Here is a 24,894-nt window from a genome sequence, read left to right as displayed (position 1 = left end):
TCCAGCACCAGTAGAACACACTATAGCGACAACACAGTGATCAGGCATGACATGACACCAAAACAAAATGAAAAGATCTGATCTCTTGTATAAACTTATCAGTACACTTTTTATTCCCAAAATGAAACCAAGTTTCTAAACAATCAACGATCAGTTTTCTCAGACCAAGTAAGGTGCAATACCCTCATCATACCATGCCTGTAAAAATTTGCACAACCACAGCTCAGTGAAGTTTGGGAAAGACCTTTTCATACATGCTACAAATTACCTTTATTTTTACAATGTATACTGAGTGAACAAGCCTTCAGTGTGACTATTGAGTGACAAGATCATATATATGGTACATGTACAGAAAGGAAACAAGTGGACAACATGAATAACTAGTAGTAGTAAGACCAAATTTAAAATTTCAAAGGCACACAGAAACCTGTGAAACAAATTTATGAAAAACTAAAACAACTCCTTCACAGAAACAGATAAATGCTTGCTGTAGAGCTAGATCATGCCATCTCTTTCTATACCAACAAAACGGAGCTGTTCTGTAGGACCATAGCTGAAAAAGAAGAAAAAAAAGACAAGTTTTAGTAAGGTTTTAACTGCACAAAGTCATATGAGCGCCAAGGGGTGGATGTCAACAGAGAAATCCAAACGGGGAATTAGGCTTAATTTGCCCACCTCTCTAGCCTCAACAGCACAAAGTCTGCTTCGACTATCAAGGCACCCCGGAAATAGCAATTCACAAGAGAGTGACAAATATTCGAAAGAAGAACAGGAAAAATGACGATAGTAAGTAAGGATGAGGAAAGAAAATGCAGCAGTTCCCTCTCTATTGTTCCGGCACAGAATGAGTACGACATACATAAATCAGCCTCTTTACAATTCGACCGTGCATAAGTGCATGTTCATATCTCCCCTTTGAGAATATCCTACAGACAATTCAGTCAGTAGCACAGCCCTAGAGCGGCATCAAACTTTTAAAGAGCACACATTCCGTATACAGGTACGCACCAGATATCTTTTTTTTTTTTAAAGGGACACATTTTAAGAGCAATTATTTGATCATCTCTGGACCCATTTCAACCAAATTTCGTACACAAGATCAGATCAGCTAAAAAAGTGTCAAATTTATCAATACTGTACAATAAAGAAAACTCAATACGCTTGTTCGAGAAATACCAATTTTTTAAAAATTACGAACAAAATTGAATGAAAATGCAAAACAATGCAACTTCTTTTAAAAAATAACAACCAAAATGTACATTTGAGCATTGTGAATACATTCATACGAAATCGATATTGCCAAATGAACTAAGGGATTTCATGCTCCAGGTATTAACCATTTCTCTTCAGACAATACAAACTTGAATACACAACTGGAAATTTTGAAAAACCCTGTTCCATGTTTCAACTATTCAGATATTTCTGGGATGTTTCGGATGACCTTGTCTCTACTCAAGAAACCCCAAAAGAAATAATCTCGCGGGTTCAAGGGATAGAATGCTGGGGCCAGTCATTTGTAAGCTTTCAACGTATAAGGCCTTCCCTAAAATCTTACTTTGCAACCATACAAGGGCGACTCTTGATGAGTGGGATGTGGCCCCCACCCTGCTGTAACTAGGCCCCCTCAACATCTTAACACAACAGCACCCACATCTTTCTCAGCACCGTGAGATATCCATTTAATGTGAGTCACAATTTCAGTTTTCTCCCTCTCAAACCAGAACAGGGCGATCACACCCCTGTGGCTGAAAACTTTTAAGAAGTTAAGTCAGGCTTCAACCAATCTGGCAGAAATTTTTTAAAACCTGTTATTTCTCAAATACACAGACTGATTTTTTTATCCAGAGTTCAATCCCTGTTAGCATCCGGGTTTTCAATATGTTTTCTACACTTCCCTGATCCTAGATTAGTACGACCAAGCACTTTGTCTTCTTGGATAAGGGCGAACAATTTTGGAGGTCCTATGAAGAAGTTTACCATTTTCAACACTCATCTTGGCACCTCTCTTTCTGACAAACTTGGAAAAAATATTCCACTCTCTAGATAACTGAAAGGACTCAAGCAGACCACCAAAAACCAAAACTGACCGGTAATCGAAGAAAAGTTCCTCTCCAGCTTGGATAGGTCGTTTAGCAAAGATGCCGATTCTGTGGTCACCGTTGACCATCATGACCTTGGCATAACAGTTGGGGTTGATGGAGTGGTTGGCAAAACGAATCTTGTTGCCTTTTCTGGTGGCATCCACCACAAAATCTTGGAAGAAAACGGGATTAAGGTATAGTTTGTGACATGTTCCCAAAAAAATAGTTAAAAACAAAAAGAAAAATTAGGAACCACAGTAACGCTACGACAAATTAGCCCCTTTTTGAGAAAATGTGTAAAAATATGTAATAAGTCATTAGTTCCTAATGCTAGTATGCACAATTTGTAACAAAAATGAAAAGGTCCAGTTTCAGTATTTAACACCTTGGACAGGGAAATAACAATGGTGGAGACCAAAGGAAAACAAAACAAACTCAAACACTTACAGGAAAAGTTTAACTCGACACATACAGATATATATATTTATCCCTGTATTCTTAGGAAATAGAAAGTGTAATCTTAACTACAACAATACCAGGATTGTTGATTCAAAATTCAAGCCATAAACCAGCTATCCTAATAAACCACGATATTAACCATACAACACTCTCAAACTTCTTCAAGGAACAATAACCATATCGCCACCTCAGTGCTTTCTTGTTGTATCTCCACTCTTTTAACAGTAAAAATGTGACTTCTCAAGTTCACTCCTTGTTATGAACTTTATTCACTGTTACTAAAAATGGAGATACAAGAATGAAAGCACTGAAGTCGCAATATGAGTACCTGAAATAACCCAACATCATCTTAGAGAACTTAAGGAACAAAGTTCCTAAATGTTTAAAAAAAAGATCTTTGCTTCACTCACCATAGTTGAGATTGAACAAAAAGCTGCACATGTATTTGTCATAGACCTTTCCCCTTCTGTCAGCCTCATCCTGAGAAATTATCTGAAAATTGCAAAAAACAAAATGAAAAATAATGAGGTATTACAAACAAAGAAGCTTTATCAAAAGATCAACGTCAATTGTTAAGTTATTGAAACACAGTTAAAGTCAGCTACAAAACTTTGGGAGTAAATGAGACACTGAAATAATGCAAGCAATTTGTCATGGCAAATTGGAAACATTATACACAAAAATGTGACATGGTCTGAAAAAGCAATGAGAAAGCAATTTTAGAGAGGTCTAAAAAAAATTATCATTTTCTGAGTAAAATTTCCCCTCAGCTCAATATCCTAATTCAGGGTTTAGGTGCGCCACCTTTGGAATCACCTTCCCTGTATTCGGTAAAGTATTTAAATCATAAAACAACAACAAAAAGGCAGGGACACAAAACTCACCTCTCCACAATACTCTGAGATGAACTCATTTTTCTCTGCGGGCTCCTTCAAGAAAATTCCCCAACCAGCGACATCTGAGGGTGCCAGCAACAAGTGCTGTGGATCAGACAGGGAAAGAAACCATGTACCACCAGTGAGCTGTCAGTGTTCACAGCAAGAGGACATTACAACTGGGCCAGGGAAAGATCGGTGGCAAAAAGACTCAAGGCCTCGATTCCTAAACTGAAAAAGAATCGAGGAATCGAGTCCGATTCTCGAGTCTGGAAGCTGCTTCAAGTGGACCTGGCTGTTTGGGGACCGAGACTTGAAGACTGCTAAAAATAGCTTTTAGACTCGAGTCTTGAGTTTGACAGACATGGCTCGCTAAGCCTGCGCGCGTGCCAAGACAAGTTGACTTTCACGCATTTGTGTGAGTGTGTGTGTGTGTATATGTGTGTGTGTGTGTGTGTGTGTATGTGTGTGTGTGTGTGTGTGTGTGTGTGTGTGTGTGTGTGTGTGTGTGTGTTGCAGGTAGGCTTGTAGGGTTGCCTCTCGGAGTCTAGGCTAGAAACCAGGCTAAATAAAGGGAGACAAGAGGCATTGAGCTAGGGCAGACTCGAAGCTTCGAGTCTGTGAACGAAACCGATTCTTCTTCAAGTCTTAATTTGGACTCGAAAGAATCCATTCCCAGAGTCGATCTTGCCCTGGCCTAATTACAACTCAAAATAAGAAAATGAATTTCTCTTCGGCCAGAACGAAAAATTTCTTATCCTATAAGACGATAATCAGATTATACAGTCGAATTTGCTAGTGTTGAACAAGCCTGGGTTGATCTTCGGTTAAGTTGATCTATTTCTCTGGTCCCGGCACCTCTTTTGCTTTACAGATCCCAACGCTTAAGCTGAACTTCAGAAGAGTTGGATCTTTTTTTAACTCTCCAACGACATCAACTCATTCGTGGACTATGTATGTACTATTGTTCAAATTTCAAAACTTGGTCACAATCAAATAAAATGCAGGTCTCCAATTCAACGCTCACTTAAATCAAGAAAGGCATTCTCAGCTTTGGAATATCCGACTTGCAGTCAAAACACAGCGGGTTAGAATCCAAGCTCCACCACATAGGATGATGTGAATTCTCAGGAAAGACACTTAGCCATATCCTTCTCAATTCTCAGTCTACAGGCAGGTGGAGTACATCAATAACAGTGGTGTGCAGAAGAAAAAAAAACCCAACACCACTACCTCCTCCCCCCCCCCCCCAACAGCAAAGCTGTATATTAGTAAAGGGGATTATTGTTAACTCGCGTGAGCCTTCCATCTAGGACCAGGAGGGTATTCATCTATAAACAAAAATAAAAAACCTTCATCATGCAACTGTTACTATACTATTACACCAGTAGTCATACACACTCGATCAACTAATATGTTTTATAAAAAGCTTTCAACCTCTACATGTGACAATAAATTCATAAAACTAGCATCTTTAAAACTATTTTTTTTAAACCTTCAACATGCAACTGTCAACATACTACAACAGCAGTCAAGCACTAGAAATTTTTCATCTGCTACATATGGCAATAAATTCACCTCACAGTCATCTTTGAAGACTGAAAAAGAAGTGAATCTTTTTTTACTTTATCACTGTCAGTCATAGGCTATACTTGATTGCATATATGCATTATGTTGAAGATGTTAAAATGTAACAGAGGAAAAGTAAAATAGAAAAGTCTTACCTTTCTAAGTCCCCTTTGGACACTAACATTTTTGCACGAAATCTTTTGAGTCTCAAATTGGTCTGTAAACAGCAAAAAGATTATTTAATTAATTCAAGATTAAACTGTTGAGTATGATGGAAGACAAACAATGCATCATATCTGGCAAAAACCAAAAAAAAAACATTTGAATAAGTGTAGCAATAGGTGAAAGCCTGCAGAGGTAAGATAATGCACAGTTTTAGTAAGGGATTTACGGCACTTGTAACACAATAAAGTCATGTAAGTGTCAAAGATTAGAGGTGTTACAGGATAGTAACAAACACAAAAAAAGGGAGGAAAGATGAGGACGATAGATGTTTGACAGGACTGAAGGGGAAAGCAAACCACACCAGAGCACCTGCCACACGATGATGCACATTTTAAAAAATAGGAATCGATAGTGAATGTGCATACTAAAGGTCTGTAAGGCTAAATGCACTGAACAATTAACTCTGTTACAGTAAGACTTCTAAATGGGATTATGCACTCGAACCATGGCAAAACGCTTTTACCTGTGATGGAGAGCAGGCATAGGACCTCTAATGTCACCGGTATGCCAGTGATATGAGGAGTACGGTGGAAAGCAGTCAAGAGAGATTACACCATTCCAAGTTTACAGCCAGGATTGACATCAAGCTACATCAGTTAACTTTCATACTTCAATAAATTGCAACGTACGTATTCTCCAGACAACATCCAAAGACTCACCAGCGCCACAGGTTTGACAAAGGTCAGGATCACACTCTCGCACCGCCAGGAAACAGGGGCACAGTTTGGTGTTGCACTGAGCCTTACACCTACATCCAGGGAACCGATTCTGACCTGGACGGTTAAGAATATTTCAGTGTAAATAAACAACAAACAACCAACGATTTTTCAACTCATACAGAGTAGCCAAACATATGAAACCCCCATGTGAGCCCTTTTTATTATTCTATTATAACCAGCACCTTTCACTACATGACATTTGACAGAAGGGCAAGAACCCAACTATTGCTGGATCTATGACACCAACAACAACAATAGATATATCGACACTACATGATCTAGAGTGACAACAACAAAATATCAGTCTAATCTGACATAAGCTTCTCCACTACTTGCAGCAAATGCTATCTTTGCAGCAAATGCTATAACCAAAACTGAAAAACATACTTTTCTTATTCCCAGAAAATTTGGAAAATTTACAGGGTAGACTCGCGCTTAAATATATTTGGTCTCTGTACCACAAAGTCTACAAGGTTTGCTCTTCTCAGAATCTGAAGCCAATGAGTCAGTTTTTTAAAAATAAATATATATTATGTTGTTTTTTTTAATTTTAACCAGTGAGGAATCACTAGCATTCACACCAAAAAAAAGTCTACAGTACTCACAGTCTGAGCTGCACTGACAGAACTTTTCACAAAAATTCTGGGCCATGATACACGGACAGGTTTCATCACATCGCTGGCCGGGATGATCACATGGCTGATAGTTGTACACGGTCTTGCTGGTTCCATCTTTCTTGAGTTGAATTTTCCGGCAATGCATGGACCACAACCTAAGGGGATTAAAATATCGATATCTGATCACAAAACCAGGAAGAATTGTTCAGATTTGGTAACAGCTTATTTAAGCAAGGTCCATGCAGGATTTTATGCAATAGACCTTACATTTTTTTCATATCTTCCAAGAGTATTCTCACATTTCAAAAAAGATAACAGCATGAAGTGATTAATCTTCTGTGTGCTTTAAAACATATTGCTGAGCTTTCAACAGAGTCAGTAGCGAGAACTCTACTGGAGTAACAAATAATAATAATAATAGATAGCATTTGCATAGCACAAATCCCCGCTCAACAGTAAACTCTATGTGCTTTACAATCTAAACTATTACCCCAGCAGACCTAATAGCATTCTGAAACAACCTCAACTTCCTGGGAAGCATACAATGCAAGCAGCCATTTATAGGCGTTAAAACACTACCATACTGACTAGATCTTTCGCTGTCTATGGCCGGGTACCTATTCCCACTAAATCCCATTTAGGATGTTCCAAACCAAGATTAACGTATATATCATCGCCTTCACACCCAGCTATATTTTCTATAAATTTCACATTAGAGGTCATATTCCATTTGACACAGAGCAAAATGAAAAACATTGCTTTTTTTTAAAATCATAAATTATCAAGCCTATGAGGCCATCATTTTCTACTACACCTTTGTTCCCACATAGCGAAAAGCCTTTGAAGAAACAACTGTTTTTACTGAGATATTCTACAAACACATACACAATCAAGTCAGGTAAGAGCCTTTAACAGTAATCTACCTTTGCTTCTTCTTCTTTTTCCTGGGTGGAGTCTGAGTCGTTTCTTCATTTACATCAGGGATGTGAGCCTCTTCCTTCACAGCAAAATCATACACCTGCAAATTAAAAACTCATTCAGTTCATATCTCTAATTAACAAACTTCAAAGAGCATTCTGTAAATCAGGTAACTTTTCAAAGTGATCCAGTACTAACAATGTAGATCAGGCAGCAAGATAACTCGGAGAAACCATATTTTAAAGTAGCTTCTTTATTGCCACTGCGTCAAAATGGGAAGCTTTTCTAGAACATTTCCTTAGCTTTTCAAGAATATTTGGTATTTTCTATGAGTTAGGGAATAAAACAGAGTGAAGTTACTTAAGTAGACATTGTTAGATATTTCTTTAAACTTCACCCTTGAGATGTGAGTCATCATCCTATATGCAAAGCCAAAAAGACAATTTAACACATTACACCCTAAGGGCCTGGACGGGAAGTCCATTGTTAGATCCTAAGCAAGGGGAAAGAACCCACCTCCCGTGAATACAAGCCTTTAAAAAACACATTTTAAAAATACTAAACAAATTCCAAAAATCCTGAAAAAATAAAAGTTAAAAAGAAAACTGAATGTAATTTCAGAAAAATGTAACTTTATGTATGCGCAAACTGTTGGAAATGTTCTAACTTTATTTCAGTCGGGGTGTCCGACCAGTCACTCTTACTCTCAGCCTCGCGGTCGGGCCCTAGATCTAAATTCTAGATTTTCTCCGTCTGATCAATCGGAATCGCCCCAAACTCTTCCTACAACGTTTTCATCAAAATCTGAGCCATCTGATTTGTCACATGCTCGTTTTTGCTCAAATCCATCGTTATTTCCGTTTTCGAACTCAATCGTGTCGCTTTTCAACAAGTCGAGACACTTTCGAAGTGTCGGTAACGCGATCGCACTTCGATCAGCTCTAATACTAAAACTACTAGCCCGAAAAATTTCGTTTCGGTATCAAACGAAAGAAGAAACTTTTTGCTATACTATGCAAATCAAAATCCCGGTCCCAGAGTCTCGTCAAGGCGAGACTTTCGTTTCTAAAGACGCTGGGTCGGCGCGGGCGGTTCCGGGCGAGTCAGGGTGGAGCGCGTAAGGGAATTCCCGGGCGATCCCGGGCGAGTTAGGGTGTAATGTGTTAAAATATCATGGAGTGCTGTCCTTCCCCCATTGCAAACCCACAAACAAAAACAAAAATTTCAGAAATCATTTACTTCTGAATACAAGAATTCATTTTGAATAATCAAATTCAGTGTGTCTAAAGCAAAATAACCAAAAATATCTAAGGCAGCGGAGGGTTTCCGCCACACTAAACAAGTTTCAAATACCACAAACCTGCTTGCAAGACTTAGTGCGGATGAGTTTAGCAATGGAGCAGTAGTTGCTGCGGTACACACCCGTCAGGACTCGAACCAGAGACTCCTCGGCCCCAGTCCATTCATCAGTGGTGGGACTGGTGCATGGGGGAAACTTGATGTCCACATCTAGTGAAGGTCATCAAATTTGAGATTTAAGCGCCATTCAACAATATTTAAGCAAAGTGCATCTCTAAAATAAGGGATGGAGACCATTACAATTATAACACAAAAGCAATTATTAATTAAACACAAACACACACATCAAAACTCATCCATAACACGTACATCCTTATACACCAAAAAAAGATCTTACTTCAACTTCTCTTCTTAAAGAAGTGATACGTGAGAAGGAGGAGAGAATTTCCTGGAAATGTAGTAAACAGAGGTAATAGAGACATCGTTAAGTGTTAAAGACCAAAAGTTCACCAATTACCGTCTGCGTTATTGCTCTCTTCACTATTCTCACTGCTGGTTGCACTGCTACCATTATTTGCTTTCCTCTTCCGCCCATTGACTTCAGGGCGAGGGGGCGTGGCTCTGCCAGACTCCTTCGGCACCTCTTTCATATCCTTTCTGTCCTTCTCCTCCGATGTGCCCTGAGACTGACCCATCTGAGCAGGAAGTAAAACAGATAATCAATAGTACATGTACTTGGAGCCTAGTCTCTCTAAATAAGACACTTCTCAATGTCAAAAAAGGAGCACTTCAGTTGTGGATTTACTCACTTCATTTCAATTAAGTATTTGAATTTGTACTTGCAAAGCAAACCCAAACCGTGCTGTAGACCAGCAAGAATGCAGCCAACTTGAGTCCCCCACATTCATATAATCTTAAGCAGGTGCGAGCACCATAAAACATACCAAACTGAAGTTTTCCATTCTTCTTCTGTTTATCTATCACCTCTTTGAATGATGTACAGGCCAAAAGAAAATTTTCCTTCTGATAACAATTATACCCACAAGTTTCCGCATCAGTGCCAAAATTTGTCTTTTTAATCATCCCACTTAACATTCAGTATCGTTAACTACATCAGCCTCATGGGCAAGGCATAGAACAAATTAAAAAATAAAAAAACAGCCCATCTATGACAGATTCAATAACAAAATAAGTCAACAAACCTAACAATTATGTTAAAATACAAACAGTAATACATTAAATTAAATTAAATCACCTTTACAGTGTGGAGGTAGCACTCTGGACTGCAAGGTTCAAATTTGTGCTTCTTCTCAGGAATTTTTCTGGACAACATACCCGGGGTAGGATGATATGCTGCAGGAAAATCAACCTCATATAAGACAGGGACACTCTGAGAATGCTTCAATGTCAACAAAATAGTGTTATTTTTATGATAAGACTGTCATTACTCTTAAAATGAATTAGATTTGCAAACCAATACAACATTTTTCAAAGGCGACATTTCATTCCCATGAGAAGCAGATTTCAAAATCTTTAATAAAAAGAGTACAAGTTTTTACTTTCTTTCACTAAGCTGAGTTGCAAATTCAAATTCCTAGTCTATTTTTTTTTTAATTACCTAAAAATAGCATTACAACACGAAATTATCAGAGCAAATTGATTTTCTTCATCTAAACTATGTTATTTTTACCCTACTTTAAAAATCCACGGAAATGTTTCAGCTGTACTCATATGAACCCCTCATTATGGTAACAATAACTCACGATGCAAAAAGCAGTCGTATTTGAAGCAGCGCCGGCAGAACAGTGTGTGAAAGGAATGCATAGTCTGCTCCCGAGGAACGGACTGGGCCCGCGGACCGTCAATGTTAGGCGTGCACTCAGGGGGAGGTTCTGTGCCGCTGGCTCGCTGAGCATCCACCAGTTCCTTATACCTGCACGTACACATTAGGTCAGAGAGGAGAAATGTTAAGACCAAGATCAAAACTTGCAGCAACTAGGAGCAGATAGTGTGTTAATTCAAAATTGTAAATAGATTTATCTATACTACAAGTAGGAAAATACAGTTAAAATTGTTCAAGATTAAAATAAAACAATAATCAAATTTTTCCTTTTGAAACACTCACTTTCAAAAGTATCACCAAAACGTAGTAATGTTGACAAAGTAGAATGAATTGCAATGAAAGTTGTAGCTTATATAAACTCTAGTGTCCCAAATCTGTTATAGAAGTTTTATATCTCCAGGAAAATTAATAAGATTTCTTAGATTTCTTTACTAGAAGAAAAATTGACAATTGTAATAACGTAAACTTCTGACTTCACACATATTCAGCATGCATCATTTCTACACGCCAGCATTAGGAAAAAACTTCCACCAGCTACAGACAAATCAATGCACTTCCTGCTCACATGTGAAGCCAAACGCTTTCACTACCATGGGTTAAGTGTTATACCTATAATATCAGCACAAAGTAAGCCGACATCAAAGAGGCGAGACAAAAAAAAAAAACCTCCGGCAGCATCTTTTACTAAATGTGAGGTTTCATTGTGAAATCAGGTTTGCGTCAAAATTACGAAATTGCAGATATTTTCCCAATGGTTTGGCAATTTTTATCAAATTTTGTGTTTTTGGTTTAACACCTTTTATCTCTATTTACAAATACATTTCTGTGTTAATATTTTCTGAAAAAAGTTTATTAAATGCAAAAAAAAAGTGTAAATTCTCAGTCTCCTAGGACTCTCAAGCTTCAGAAGTCACCGAACTTTGGCGGCCATTTTCTTGCCTATTTTGCGGCTGAAACCAGGTAACCCCACCTCCTTCAATCACAAATATGTTAACTTAATTTCAAGTTAATTGAGTACTTTTTTCCATTAAATGATAGACAAATAAACAAGCTTTAAAATGATACTAATAACTCCACATGCCCAAAAATTGACGAGCGCCAGATTCCAACGCGTTGCGACACGAATTAATAAGAATAGCACAGCCATGAGCAAGAATTATGTAAAAAAAAAATTTTTAACTTTCTTAGTTATTACAGAAAAGTGTTATTGGGTTAATAAACAGGGACATGAAACAGATAAACTGGAAGTAAGACATCTTGAACCTGCCGTCAACCATAAACTCTGAAATCTCAAAAAAAGTATAAGTTTTACTCACTTCTCCTAACAGTGCTACAGAAATTTTGAGAAAAGTATCAGGTTCACTCACTTGTCCCAACAGAACTACTGAAATTCTGAAAAAGTATCAGGTTCACTCACTTGTCCCAACAGAACTACTGAAATTCTGAAAAAGTATCAGGTTCACTCACTTGTCCCAACAGAACTACTGAAATTCTGAAAAAGTATCAGGTTCACTCACTTGTCCTTGAGCTCCTCAACAGTTCCCCCCTGGTCTGGGAACGCCGCACAGATAGCCTCAAACACCTCCACTGGTACCTCCGACACCTCCATCGACTGATCCACACTGTCCTTCAGCTCTCTCTTCACTTTTTCCTCTGCGCGTCACAAGGGAAAAAAAAAAACAGCAATAACCTCAATTATCATTGGAGCTTCATGGATTCCGCAAAACAACTGCCACATATAATATTTTATGAATTTTAAGACTTGGAATTAGAATACCCTAATCATAACACTAAAATGGAAGTAGAAGTAGGAAAGTTAAGGAGATGTTATTGTTTCACAAAAAATTCCTTAGCATAATCAATTCCTTGTTGTAGCCATTATTCAGAGATAACTTATGGTCACTCTCCAAGACAAGTGACTGTCTTATACAGGTGGTTGTTAGAGCAGGTTCAACAGTTTACTAAAAGAAAAAGTTCCTAACATCACTCACATACAACTGAGCTAGCAAAAAAGCATAATTTAAAAATAGTTTACAAAATAGGCAAGAAAATCACTAAGTATCCACTAAAGTAGCTGTTCTAAAATATTCGTGTAACTTACACAAGTCCATCTGCAAAACAACTGTCGATTACAAAGTTGGGTACTGTAAATTAGTACAATAATACCACATTTCGAGAGGAACCAATCAAAACAAAAAAGGGACACAAGAGAAGAAGACAGAGAAGACTACAATGCAGCGTCCCCACAAGTCACTCAAATTGGAAAACATAAAATAAATTGTTGGAATCAAAACAAAAATATTTCTCCAATAAGAGAAATCAAGAGAGAGGCAGCGTTTCTACTTCCCAACTATTTCTACCCACCTCCGTTTTCTGCCTTGTACTGAGTGGCCAAAGAGTTGACCAGCTCCAGAAACAGATCATCGCCAATCCCTGAACTTCGTTCACCGTGCACTCTGCCCTCGTAGTTTTTCAGAAGCTCTTCGATGAAAGAGCAGTCCTGTTCTAGAAGCTCGTCGCCCATATAGGGAATGTTGTGCAGGACAGTCTCATCCTCCACCTGGGGAAAGAGCGGAGGTCAAGGCTAGGTCAGCTCGGTCTATTTTGTTGCTTTTTGTTTTAGTAAGGTTTTACGGCGCTCACAACTGCATACGGTCATATGAGCACCAAGGGATTGATGTCAACAGGGAAGTCCAAACGGGGAATCAGGCTTACTCTGCTCACCTCTATTGCCTCAACAGCACAAAGTCTGCTTCGACTATAAAGGCACCCCGGGAATAGCAGTTCACAAGAGAGTGACAAACATGCAATTGGTATTAATTGCTTTGGTTTAGCTTGATGTGATATCACCAACAACAACTTCTTCCACCTATCCCTACCATATGCAATACCCTGTACCACAGTAATGAACAAATATCAAAGACCTGAATCTTTTTTTACATGACATTGGATCGAAAAGCACATTCCGAAAGGCTACTGGATTAACAACAAGAAGAACCTTGATGTGATTTCAGCCGGGCTGGAATGGCTAAATTTCATTTTAGCTGATTTGAAAAAGACTTGATTAGCTTTCAAGTGCTCTGGTTCGGTTTCACATTATTTAACCCAATCCGTACATCGTGTTTTACTATCCGTATCCATATAGCCAACACTTTCCAAAGAGGAAATTTACTTGTTAATCCGATCCGTATGCTTAGCATAGCAGTCTGTCAAAATGATATTTTGAGAAATACTGAAAGTGTCAAAGAGATCTTCATACTAGAAGTATTCTAAAATGTGAAGAATACAACTCCGGGGGTACAAAATGACCCCAGGGCGTACGGATAGGGTTAAAAAGCTTTGATTTAGCTTCCTCTGACCTTCTGTGGTTTGGTGTTGTTTAGTCAGGTTTGAATTGAGTTGGTTTTAGTTTGTTTGATTTAATATAGTTTGGGGGTTTTTTAATTGACCTGGCCATATCTGATTCAGATTGCCATTTATCAGTTCGGTTTAAGCAGGTCCAGTTTGGAATAATACCTTACTGGACACAAAACCTGTCTTTTGAAGTCCAATGACAGGTGATGAGAACGGAAAAACAAGCAATAAGTCTGAAATCATACAAAACTAGTCTTCACAAGTGTGTACTTTATTTCAGACAGTCGTTACCAAACGCTTTTTCAAGAAAATCGATGGTTATACAGTCTGACTGAGTAGGGTAATCAAAGATTTAAAAAGTTATGAGGTAAAACACTAGCACATATAATAACAATTTGACGAATACACAAAACCAAGACTATTTTAGTGTCTTAGAACATGGAGAGAAAAAAAGGAATTTTCTATAAGTGTCAGACAGTCTTGAAGACTTTGTTCATGAAGGGGGGAAAAATACTGGAATGTCTTTTTCTGTTCAAAATACACCAACTTACAGGTAACTACAAAGAGGACTTTCATCTCTATGCACTGACATATATACCACATTGAAACAACTTACCATAAAATTCTGCTGCACAGGAGCCCAGCTATACATAGTCGGGATAGACTTCACCGGGTTCATTATTTTCAATGGACCAGACTGAATGGGAAATCCCATGCTACTGGTAACTTCACACTGTTTGGATTGGGGAAAAAAAGAAAAGAAAAAAATATATCAGATACATCAAATAAGGGGTTAACGGGAATCATTATGACAAAATTACAATTACACGAAACTCAATTATCTTTTTACTACGCCGCCTTCTTTGTTGTAGCACAATATAAAACTGAGGCTAAATCAGAGATCTTTTTGAATACTTATTTTAAAGAATCACAGAGCTATATCGTCACTGGTCAAACGGATAACTTGAAGACCAATCTAGTACTAACCATGAATATAAACCCAGTCACAGCATGGACTGTAGTGTCTGTAGTCTTGAGGTAATGCTACAGGACTTGTAATCATAAAACTGGGCTTTTCAAAGTTTGAAGCTCAGCTCTGTCTGACATTGTGGCCTTTGCATGGGTCTCAACTCAGAACTTAAAAAAGGAGGAACTTTCCCTGTGATCGCGACAGAAGACCATTTTTGCAAGACATCCATTATCATTATACTATTTAACCCTAAAATGCTGAAATAAATACCACTAACTTATCAAACCTAGTTTCATAACAATTTGAGGATTTGGAAGATAATTTCAAGTAAAAGAGTAACGGTAACGGAGTTTAGCGGAGGAAATGGCGGTAGCGGAAATCTGCTAAATAACGGAATATTGAGACCCATGCTTTGGAAAGGCACTTTACACAAATTTTCCCACATGGTTCAGTCCTCTAAGACGGATGCTGAATTTGGAGATACCACCTCTTAAATACCTTACAATGTTAAAAAGGGTGTTAAACTCACATGATTTTGCACATTTTTTGCTCAGACAAATACTTGTTTGATTGTGTGAGCAAACTGACACAAAAGCATGACAAATTTACCTCAGAATTCAGTCGAAAGAACATCTGAAAACCAGCTCACCATTTAGGAGCTTTTACCTTTTTCGCTGATCTGCCAGGCAAAATCTCTGGTACAATGAGTTTCTGAACTGACTGTTTACAAAGCCACTGCTTGTCTCCCTCCAGTTCTTTCTCAATCTCAACTCTGTTCCCTGCAAAGGCATTCTGGTGACAAAAAAGAAAATTGCTGGATATTTAAAACTTGCCCAACAGTCGAACCTCTACCAGATGACCACTCATTCCCATAGAACAAAGTGTCATCTAAGACAGGAGGTCCTCTTACACAATGTCATTTTTTATGTGTGTCAGCTTGGGGAAATCAAGCGCTTGTCAATTTTTGAGCAAGTGGAGTTATTGGTATCGCTTCAAAGCTTGTTCATTTGCCATGCTTTCGATGAAAGAAGTACCCATTTATCTTGAGTACATTTATGATTTCGAGACAATTGGGATTGAATGAAGCCTGGTTTCAGAGGTAAAATTAGTGAAGAAATGGCTGCCAAAGTTTGGTTATTTCCAAAGCCTCAGAGTCCATGGAAACTGACAATTTACATTTTTATGCCTCTAATCAATGTTTTTACATATACAGTCGAACCTGTGTAAGATGGAATTGAAAGGGAGCCAGAAAAAAATTCCGTCTTAGATATGGGAATTTAGGGGGAGATGGAAGGGGGGGGGGGGTTCAAATGCCCAGCCAGTGGGATCAAGGATCGCTTGTCGGATCGGCAAGCAGTGGTCAAAACTTCACACCTCTCAATTGTTATCCTGTCTGATAATGACATGCGTCAGTCTTACTTATCCAATTACCACCAGTGCTCGCCTTTCATAGGACCACTGTTTGACCTATTAACGTTTGAACATCTCCTTTGCTTCCACCCTTAGCCCCACCCACCGATGCCACCCCTCACTGCCATCATTGTAACAACGATTTGAGGAACTCTTTTCTCGGCTGGCCGTACCAGTGCGGCAGGCATCAATTTGGTCGATCTAATGTCACACCTCCGACTGCCCAGGAAAGTTTCCGTAGTGGCTCGGTACTAGAGCACTCTCACGGGCAGTCGAGAGATTTCATACCCACACTACCCTGACCATCTGCTCATGGCTCAAATGACGGGGTAACATCTACCCCCAAATTGCACCCTTACTCCCATTCCGCACCCAGCGGCATGGTCATGGTGTTAAGTTTAGAGCCGGCAGAACAAAACTTTAGAGTTTTGTTTCAAATCAGGGCTGAGCGGGCAAAGCACTTTCCATCTTAGACAGGTGAAACCCTAGGAAGGGAGCGGATTTTTTTTTTTTTCCGTTTCAGCATTGGACAGGTTTCCGTTTTATACAGGTAATTAAAGAGGAATAAATCAAGGGCGGAGCGGGGAGATTCCGTTAAGACAGGTTTCCGTTTTACACAGGTTTCCGTTAAGGCAAGTTCGACAGTAATTCACACTGAAATGGGTTCTTTAATGGACACAGGTGTTGAGCCAAAAAACAAAATTTCAATAAAAATTGCCAAACCAGCAGAAAATTACTTCTATTATTTTGACGAGCGCCAAATTTCACCATGCTGCCTCACATATTATAACACATGAGGGGAAGTGGGAAGTGTTTGTTTGTACAGGTGGTCGAGATTGTCTTGGACAGGTGGTCGTTAGAGCAGGTTTGATTGCATCAGCATGACTAAACTGATTAGAAAACAGTTTAAAAGTATTTATTTCTTAAAGCTTTTAAGACTGTACCAGATAAGCAATCAGCAATCTTAAAGGCAGACCACATTAAGACAGGTTTTTTTAGCTTCTTTTTAGCTACAGAACAGAAGATACAGTAAGAAGAGAGAAAAGATGATGATTAAGAATGGGCACCCGACCATACATGTAATATAATATTTGTATATAAGAGCATACAACTGTCCCCCCCCCCAAATATTTATGTTTTCAGAGAAACTTGTTCTTATATCACATTCAATACTTCAGTAAAGAGCACAATACCTATAACTCATGCAGAATAAGTTTATTGCAATATAAAACATAGTTAATATCAAGCCACCATTTATTTCCTTTGCTATCAAGGAATAAAACATACCTCTATTTCTTTTTATGAACACATAAATCCACCTTTTCTCAGACTACAAAAGTAAGTGTAAATTATTAGAATTAATTAGATGTATAACTAAAATAATGTACATTGTCTCCACACACTGGTACCCTGTACAGAATGCACCATAAATTGGTTTCCTAAAATTTTGTAATACAAAGATGTTATCATGGAGATGCTGTGATCTTCACAGATGGATCAGTCAACAGAGGAGTCAAATCACGTTGGGCCTTCAGTGCCAGAGTTGATGGGGTAGTTGTGAAAGAGAAAAGCAGAGCAACTGCACTGACAACATCCAGTATGTGTATGGAGATAAAAGCCACAAGTGAGGCTCTACACTGAATCAAAAACACAAGCCATCAGCCAGCAGTAATCATTACTGACTCTATGAGCACACTACAGAAGGTACAGAAAGGGATGCTGTAAGCGGACTGGAAGGCTACGATCAGGGAGATCAACCTGGAAAGAGTGGCCTGGATTTTCTGCCCGGGCCACGCAGGGGTAACCGGCAAAGAGAAAGCAGACAAGCTGCTAGGAGAAGCAAAAGGGGGAGGGAATTTGACACTGAACCTATCATTGAGGAAGAATAGGGCAGATAGCGGCTCCCACACCCTAAGTAGATTGAAGGAGAAGGGGATCCAAAGGGGATAAGAGAAACACTACAACCTGTGCAGACCAGTCCGACGGGTCTCCAACCAGATTATGATGGAGACTGTAAGCAGACAGACTCTGGGACGGATGCTGAAAACGGGGGGAGAGCAGAGATGGACATGTTCCGACTGTAGTGACCCCAACACTGAGGACAAGGTGTGACAAGATGAAAAGGTAAAGATGTCATCATGAAGCATAGAGGGCATGACACGTCAGTAAAGATTTAAACCAAAAAAAAAGATTGTTCTTTTTCTCTGTACCTTCACTTCATCAGCTCGTTTGTCCTTCCTCAAAAAGCAGAGCCTTGTGTACTCCGATTTCACCCGCTTCTTCCAATCTGTAATGCCCAAAGGACAGGACTCACTGAATTTGTCACTGTAGTTGCTTGGGGAAGGAGAAGAAGCCTTTACCATGGCAGCTCCCTGACCATTGCTCCCCGACAGCAGTCTCTGAGCACCACTGCGGGTATTGCAAGCACCTTCCACTGAAGTCATCTTTGATTCCTTAGATCCCGTGTTGAAGAGAATATGAATGAATCACTGCAAAGAAACAGATTGGGGGGTTATTTTTATGGCAGTTTTATTCATGCTCTTCGCCATTTAGCATTTCTTAAATATCTATACATGTTCTAGGAAAGCTCCAATATAATTGTAATATTTTTAGGTAGCCTCCTTTTTTAATTTTAGGTAAACTTGATTTTGATTTTGTCACAAATTAATGTTTCACTCCGTCCTCAAACTGATAATAGGGGGTGAATTGTTTGAAAAGTCTATTTCACTAAATACAGACAAATATTTCAAGATAATATTTATATTACCGTAATTGAGTAGGCCATGTTATTTTGCAGTGTAGTATATGAAGCATCATATTATACTTAATTAAGGTCTAAATTATATTCTCCATTTACCCAACAAAATCCACTCACTAAGGAATAGTTTTGTCACATTACAATTCAAAAACCTACTAGAATCTAGATGTGACAATTTAAACCATCATTCAAAAAGCCAAGAGTCAGTGGGATTGGTAATTTAAGTCTACAGGTAGGCTTAAAATACAAGAAATTTAGGCTAATACTAGGTCTATTATACTTATGCCTAAAAATACTAAAAACTATTTTTTTAATATGTATTCATGCATACACAGACATCATTCATGTCAATGTCATTGTCTATTAAAGGGTAGAAGGCTAGGACTAGGCTAGGCCTACACCTAGATCTAGAGATCTAGATCTGCTTGCCTACAATACCTAGACCCATAATTAGATCTAGATCTCTAGATTCTAGTTTTAGGCCTAATTATACTAATGGTAGTAATGGTACTACTTAAGAATGTGGGTCCTGTCTGTTTAGACTACATGAAGCTGCAGCGAGCACCTAGCACATCTCTGTGATTGGCCCAAATATATAATGTATTTCAGCCATCTATTTTTATTGTCTTCAAGGGCTTCCCTCGCCAGTTGACTAGAGATCACCGTGGCGAGCCCGCTTTGCCGCTTAGCGCACAATGGGCCACGTCTAGGTTTCATCGCTGACTGCTTGGGCAGTGTGTGCGCTTGTGCGTATGTGTGTGTGTGCGTGTGTGTGCGCATGTTTATGTGTGTGTGTGTGCGCGTTACATGCACTTGTGCGTGTGTACAACTTTGAGGAGAAGGTAAATTGATGGAAAGACGAGAATTGCTGAGGTTGTTTAAAAATAGATAACATAAATAAATAGGGCCTACAAAAAAAGCAAAAACAAACACGGCAAGATCTAGTCAACAGCTACTGTCGAGGGAAATCCAAGAATCTTGGGAGAAACCCCGGAAGACGACAAAAATAGACAGTGGAAATACGTCCTCTATATTTGGGCCAATCACAGAGGTGTGGTAAGTGCTCGCTGCAGCTTCATGTTCTTTAGAATTGGCAGCATCCACACATATTACTGGATATCGATATTGATTTAAATAGTCGGTATTGACGTTTTGTCAGTAGACCTTACCTACAAAATGAGCAGTAAAATTTCACTTGTTTTAAACAAGGCAAAGGGGGGATATCACGGGGGCTTGCTCCCTGTCCAAACAAAAACATGGGGTTTCATGCCCCCCCTGAATTTGACCATAATTTGATGTTTTGCAATTAGGCTTGATAGGAAATCTCTCCATTCGGCTCGCGCATCAAAAAGTAGTCGTTTAGAACCAGAAGTAATCGTCGGTGCAGTCAAAACACTACTAGTATCCCCAAACAGGACCCACATTCTTAAGTAGATCTAGAGTCTAGTTATTTCAGTGTGTGCAAATCTGAAAGCCCGCATGGGCCATAGGATAGGTTGAACAACGCCCTTTGAAATAGATCTAGATCTAGATTCTAGATCTAGAAGTAGAAGATCTAGATCTGGACTCTAGAGATTCTAGATCTAGATATCTAGAGTCTAGATCTAGATCTAGATTATTAGATTCTGGATCTAGATCTAAATTTAGACTAGTAGTAGTAGGTCTAGGTCTAGATTTTAATCTAGATTAGACCTGCATGTGAGCCTCAACCAGATTGTCTGAAAATTTCGCACCCCCCCCCCCCCCCCCCCAAAAGCCTTTGTGGGTGTCATAAGGAAGGACTATCCGAGTAACGAGCGACCACCCCAACAAACACAAAAAAGAAGAGACCTAACCCTAACCCTACCTCCAAAAAGAACCTGCAACGGGCCTCGTGTAAAAAGGCCAAAACAAGTCCTAAATGAAAAAAAAATTTTAAATTAAAAAACCACACTTCAAAACAAACAAGGAGCATATAGATCTAGATCTAAATCTAGATCTATATGGCTTACATCTACATTGCTTTTGGGTTTGATACAATAACACAATAGAATTGGAATATGAATACTCCATATATAGATCTAGTAATCTAAATAAATCTAGATAGATCTAGATCAACATCTTGTAGAACAAGTGAATAGGAATAGGCCTTGAACTAGAAATCCGCATCCGATTCCGAACAGAGGGACTCCGCTGAGTCTAGATTCTAGATCTAATCTAGATCTAAATAAATAAATAATTCACGCACCTGATGAAATGCTTATTTTTACCAATATTAATATTACAGCACAACCTATGATAGGGTTTGACACAATAGAATTGGAATATGAATCCTCCATTGAGGTCTGTAATGATCTATATAAATCTAGATCTAGATCTAGATTCTATTAGAACTAGGAGAGTCAGACTTGAATGAATCCACACGATCTGAACAATTGAATTAGTCAACAAACGAAATTCAAAACGGCCGCTCGAGCACGAAACTGAAAGTAGATAATTTATGTTGTCGTCCTTTTTCGTATTTGCATTTCTACTTAGGTTCCGACAATTATGTCGGAAACGCCGACGTCGGCAGTCAGCGGTGCGCGCGTCAGCGGTCGACACGAAAACGAAAGTGCCGACGAAGCCGACGCGAAAAAAAAGGGTTGCTGGCAGTCGGCCAGACCTCGCAATACGCACATTGACTGATACAGGCGGGCCTAGCGAAAGCATCGGCCGGTTCGCGATTGTCGGATTTCAGACGATTGTCGTCAAACATGCAGGTCTACTAGATCTAGATCTAGATCTAGATATCTAGATCTAGATCTAGATCTAGATTTCCAGATAATCTAGAACTAGAGATGAAAAACTAGATCTAGAATCTAGATCTAGAGATCTAGAGACTAGATCTAGATTAGATCTACGAAGTGGCTAGCCGTACTTAAGTACGGCTAGACTGCCAGTCTAGCCGTACTTAGATCTAGGTTTGGCCCAACTGTTAAGTACACAGGTCTCATTAGATCTAGAATCTAGATCTAGATCTAGTAATTATTCAGGTTCAAATACATGCAAGTCAGTAAGGCACCTTTTGGTTTTGTCTGAAATACAAATACTTTAGGCATTGTGAACTAAAAATTTCATTTACAATTCAACCATCAATATTAAGTACGGCTAGCCTGACAGTCTAGCCGTCCTTAAGTACGGCTAGACTGCCAGTCTAGCCGTACTTATCTTAGGCCCTATTAACATTAGAAAACAGGAGGTTTAAAATACATGCCCTGTCATTAAGGTACCTGGTTTCGTCTCAAATACAAATACTTTAGGTACTGCACACTAAAAATGTATATTTACAATTCAGTAGCCCTATTTTTTGTAAATGGTCAGTCTAGCCATCATATTAAGAATAAGTACGGCTAGCCTCTTCCTTAGACAAAAAAGTAAAAGAATTAAAGAAAAAGATGAATGAGTGATGAACGGAACAGTGGAAGGAAGTGTGAGCACTAGGGCTTCTACATCATACATATTGGTACTAAACCGATCTATCCTGGGTAGGTTAAACCAGAACTCATTCTCTAAAAAAAATCAGTAATCCCATATTATGCTGAAAGCATTAAAGTACCACAGAGTGCCCCAATACCTGAGAATTACATATTATTCGTCCATAAATCTTGTCTTCCTTCTTTGTTGTGCGCGGAAATGCTGAAAATTTTGAATGCTGCTCCTAACAGTACACCCAGTAGAAAATAATAGATCTAATGTTTATGGACACAAATTTATGGTCCCGTGAAAAGGAGGAAACGCGAAAACGAACCTCTGCGAATCCTCGCTTCTAGTAAGTTCTAGATCTAGACTATTTCGATTCAGACATTTGAATATCGTAAATAATGATAATAATAATAATAATAATAATAATAATAATAATAATAATAATAATAATAATAATAATAATAATAATAATAATAACAATAATAATAATAATAATAATAATAATAATAATAATAATAATAATAATAAAATTAATGGAAGCCCTTGTATTATGTTTGCCTCTTACTCAAAAAGTCCCGCGTTCGAGTTCAAAACTTGATATTGATAGCGACGAAGAAAAATGCTCCTTTTACTTCCTTTCCTGTTTTCTTGTCCTATTCTGTCATTTGCTTTCATCTCCAATTTCTATTACCCACCCCTCAATCCCCGACCTCCTCTCCTTCACTGTAGTGTGACTCTTTCTTCTGCTACTAGTCTTAGCTCCTTATTCTTACTGCTACGTGTATGTGTGAATCCAGAGCGTTATGGCGTGAATCCTCTGTGGGGTATTTCTTTTTTTAAAATCCCCCCACCCCTCCCTTCTTCCTGTTAGGATGTTGAATCCCACTCAGCCCAGGTTGCCCTTAGGACCCGCCAGCTAAAAATTTCTTTAAGGTCGATTAGTTCGAAAATATTTGCAGATACAAGAACATTAAACCGTCCATATTATAAGGCAGCGGTTTTTGTCAGGTTTTTTTTTTTTAAATGAGGTTCGGGATCCAGATTCACGACCAGATCGTGCATGTATCTTGTCCTCAGATAAGCTGTAAATGTGGGGGATATAATTAGTCCATTACTATCAATTTGGTGAAGAACCCGTTTCTCCATGACATGAATAAGCTCTTCGATGTAGGATATGACTTGGAGCAGTAGTTGTGGGAAACGCTGACACTTGCTTACTTGGTTGGAGAATAGGCATCATTGCAGACGGTCAAATGCCACAGCTGCTCCCCCCTCCTCTCCAGGATCCATGAAAGGGTCTTCCTGCTGATCGTGCCAGTTAACAGCTGGTTGGATATTCTTCTGACTTTTCCACGCAGGTTGCTGTCTCTCCCCGACCCTCTAGAAACACCAGCTTCCCTTAGTCTATCCATTGTGTGTGAAGTGGTGGGAAACGGTGATAAAACTAGAAAATCAATGTTTGGTAAAAGGAAGGACATGACACCCCCGTATGTGTGCAGCAAGCAAGATGATGCGTAGGAAAGGAGCTTGAGCGTAGGCCTAGGCTACTCAGGACTGGAACTGGAGTCTTGGTGCCTATACCACGCTGGCGGCTCCGACTCAAAAAGGTTAGATCTATAAAGAGTGCTTCGTGTACATATATTTAATCAGAGAGTTTACAGTAATATTACTGTAAACCCTCTCTGATTTAATCAAAGACTCTTCAGCATTTGAGAATATTTGATTTAACAACCTCTTTGTTCCGGCTGTAAAGAACTGTAATCCATTGCTGACCTCGGGCTATGTCGGAACTGTCGTTGTCTCCCTTTTGAAATCCTCGCTGAGACAAGTCCTGCTTCATCGTAGGCTACTTACTTTGCACCTGATCTCCATTTTTCGGCTCATTCGTCAAGACACATGTATTGCGACGCGCATTTCTCTTCTTTGGTTATTTAAGATAAGTGTGTAGGAGTAAGGAAAATAGGGCCTGCCGCCCTATTCACGGCTTACCTAGTAAGCCGTGGCCCTATTGTATAAACCAGACGTACCATGAACTTCGTCCGTCTCCGATAGGACCAACTCAAACGGATTAAAGTTAAGAGTCGTGAAAACACAAGAGTTTAATAAAAACGTTTTTTAGTCAAGGATTCGGACCAGGTCCATCCGCTCTGTAGTCCAGCATGAGACCAACTGAGCTAACGGAACATACCACGTAGCCTATGTACCACCCAAGTAGGCTATAGATTTAAATCACTTGGAGACACGGTCTCTGACGAGGGATACTACACCGCAGTCACCTCTCCTGTACAGTGTCCACAAAAATGTACTTGAAGTACATGCACATGTATTTGAGCTCACATCACAGCTCCCCCCC

The 24,894-nt window shown here is 39.0% G+C and overlaps 1 protein-coding gene across 2 annotated transcripts; it reads right to left on the bottom strand.

Moving 5' to 3' along the window:
- Window positions 1–90: 90 nt before the first annotated feature.
- Window positions 91–23,126, bottom strand: LOC101858100 (histone-lysine N-methyltransferase EZH2). 2 transcript variants are annotated; one of them, XM_035969177.1, is made up of 18 exons: window positions 23,107–23,126; window positions 18,550–18,828; window positions 15,596–15,721; window positions 14,576–14,692; window positions 12,970–13,165; window positions 12,123–12,258; window positions 10,526–10,695; window positions 10,018–10,115; window positions 9,280–9,457; window positions 8,824–8,972; window positions 7,469–7,563; window positions 6,534–6,700; window positions 5,869–5,982; window positions 5,140–5,201; window positions 3,425–3,520; window positions 2,951–3,032; window positions 2,088–2,253; window positions 91–553 (listed from the first exon to the last, which is right to left on the bottom strand). In XM_035969177.1, the coding sequence occupies exons 2-18, from the start codon at window positions 18,781–18,783 to the stop codon at window positions 496–498; spliced, it is 2,244 nt and encodes a 747-aa protein (XP_035825070.1). In that variant the 5' UTR covers window positions 18,784–18,828; window positions 23,107–23,126; the 3' UTR covers window positions 91–495. The 2 variants fall into 2 exon arrangements, with proteins under 2 accessions (XP_035825070.1, XP_005096267.1); XM_005096210.2 differs by lacking the exon at window positions 23,107–23,126 and adding an exon at window positions 22,693–22,770.
- Window positions 23,127–24,894: the final 1,768 nt, after the last annotated feature.

This window comes from Aplysia californica, unplaced genomic scaffold, assembly GCF_000002075.1.
Source record: "Aplysia californica isolate F4 #8 unplaced genomic scaffold, AplCal3.0 scaffold00123, whole genome shotgun sequence".
NCBI lineage: Eukaryota > Metazoa > Mollusca > Gastropoda > Aplysiida > Aplysiidae > Aplysia > Aplysia californica.
Note: the sequence above shows the minus strand (reverse complement) of the source record. Positions and strands in the feature narration are given on the sequence as shown.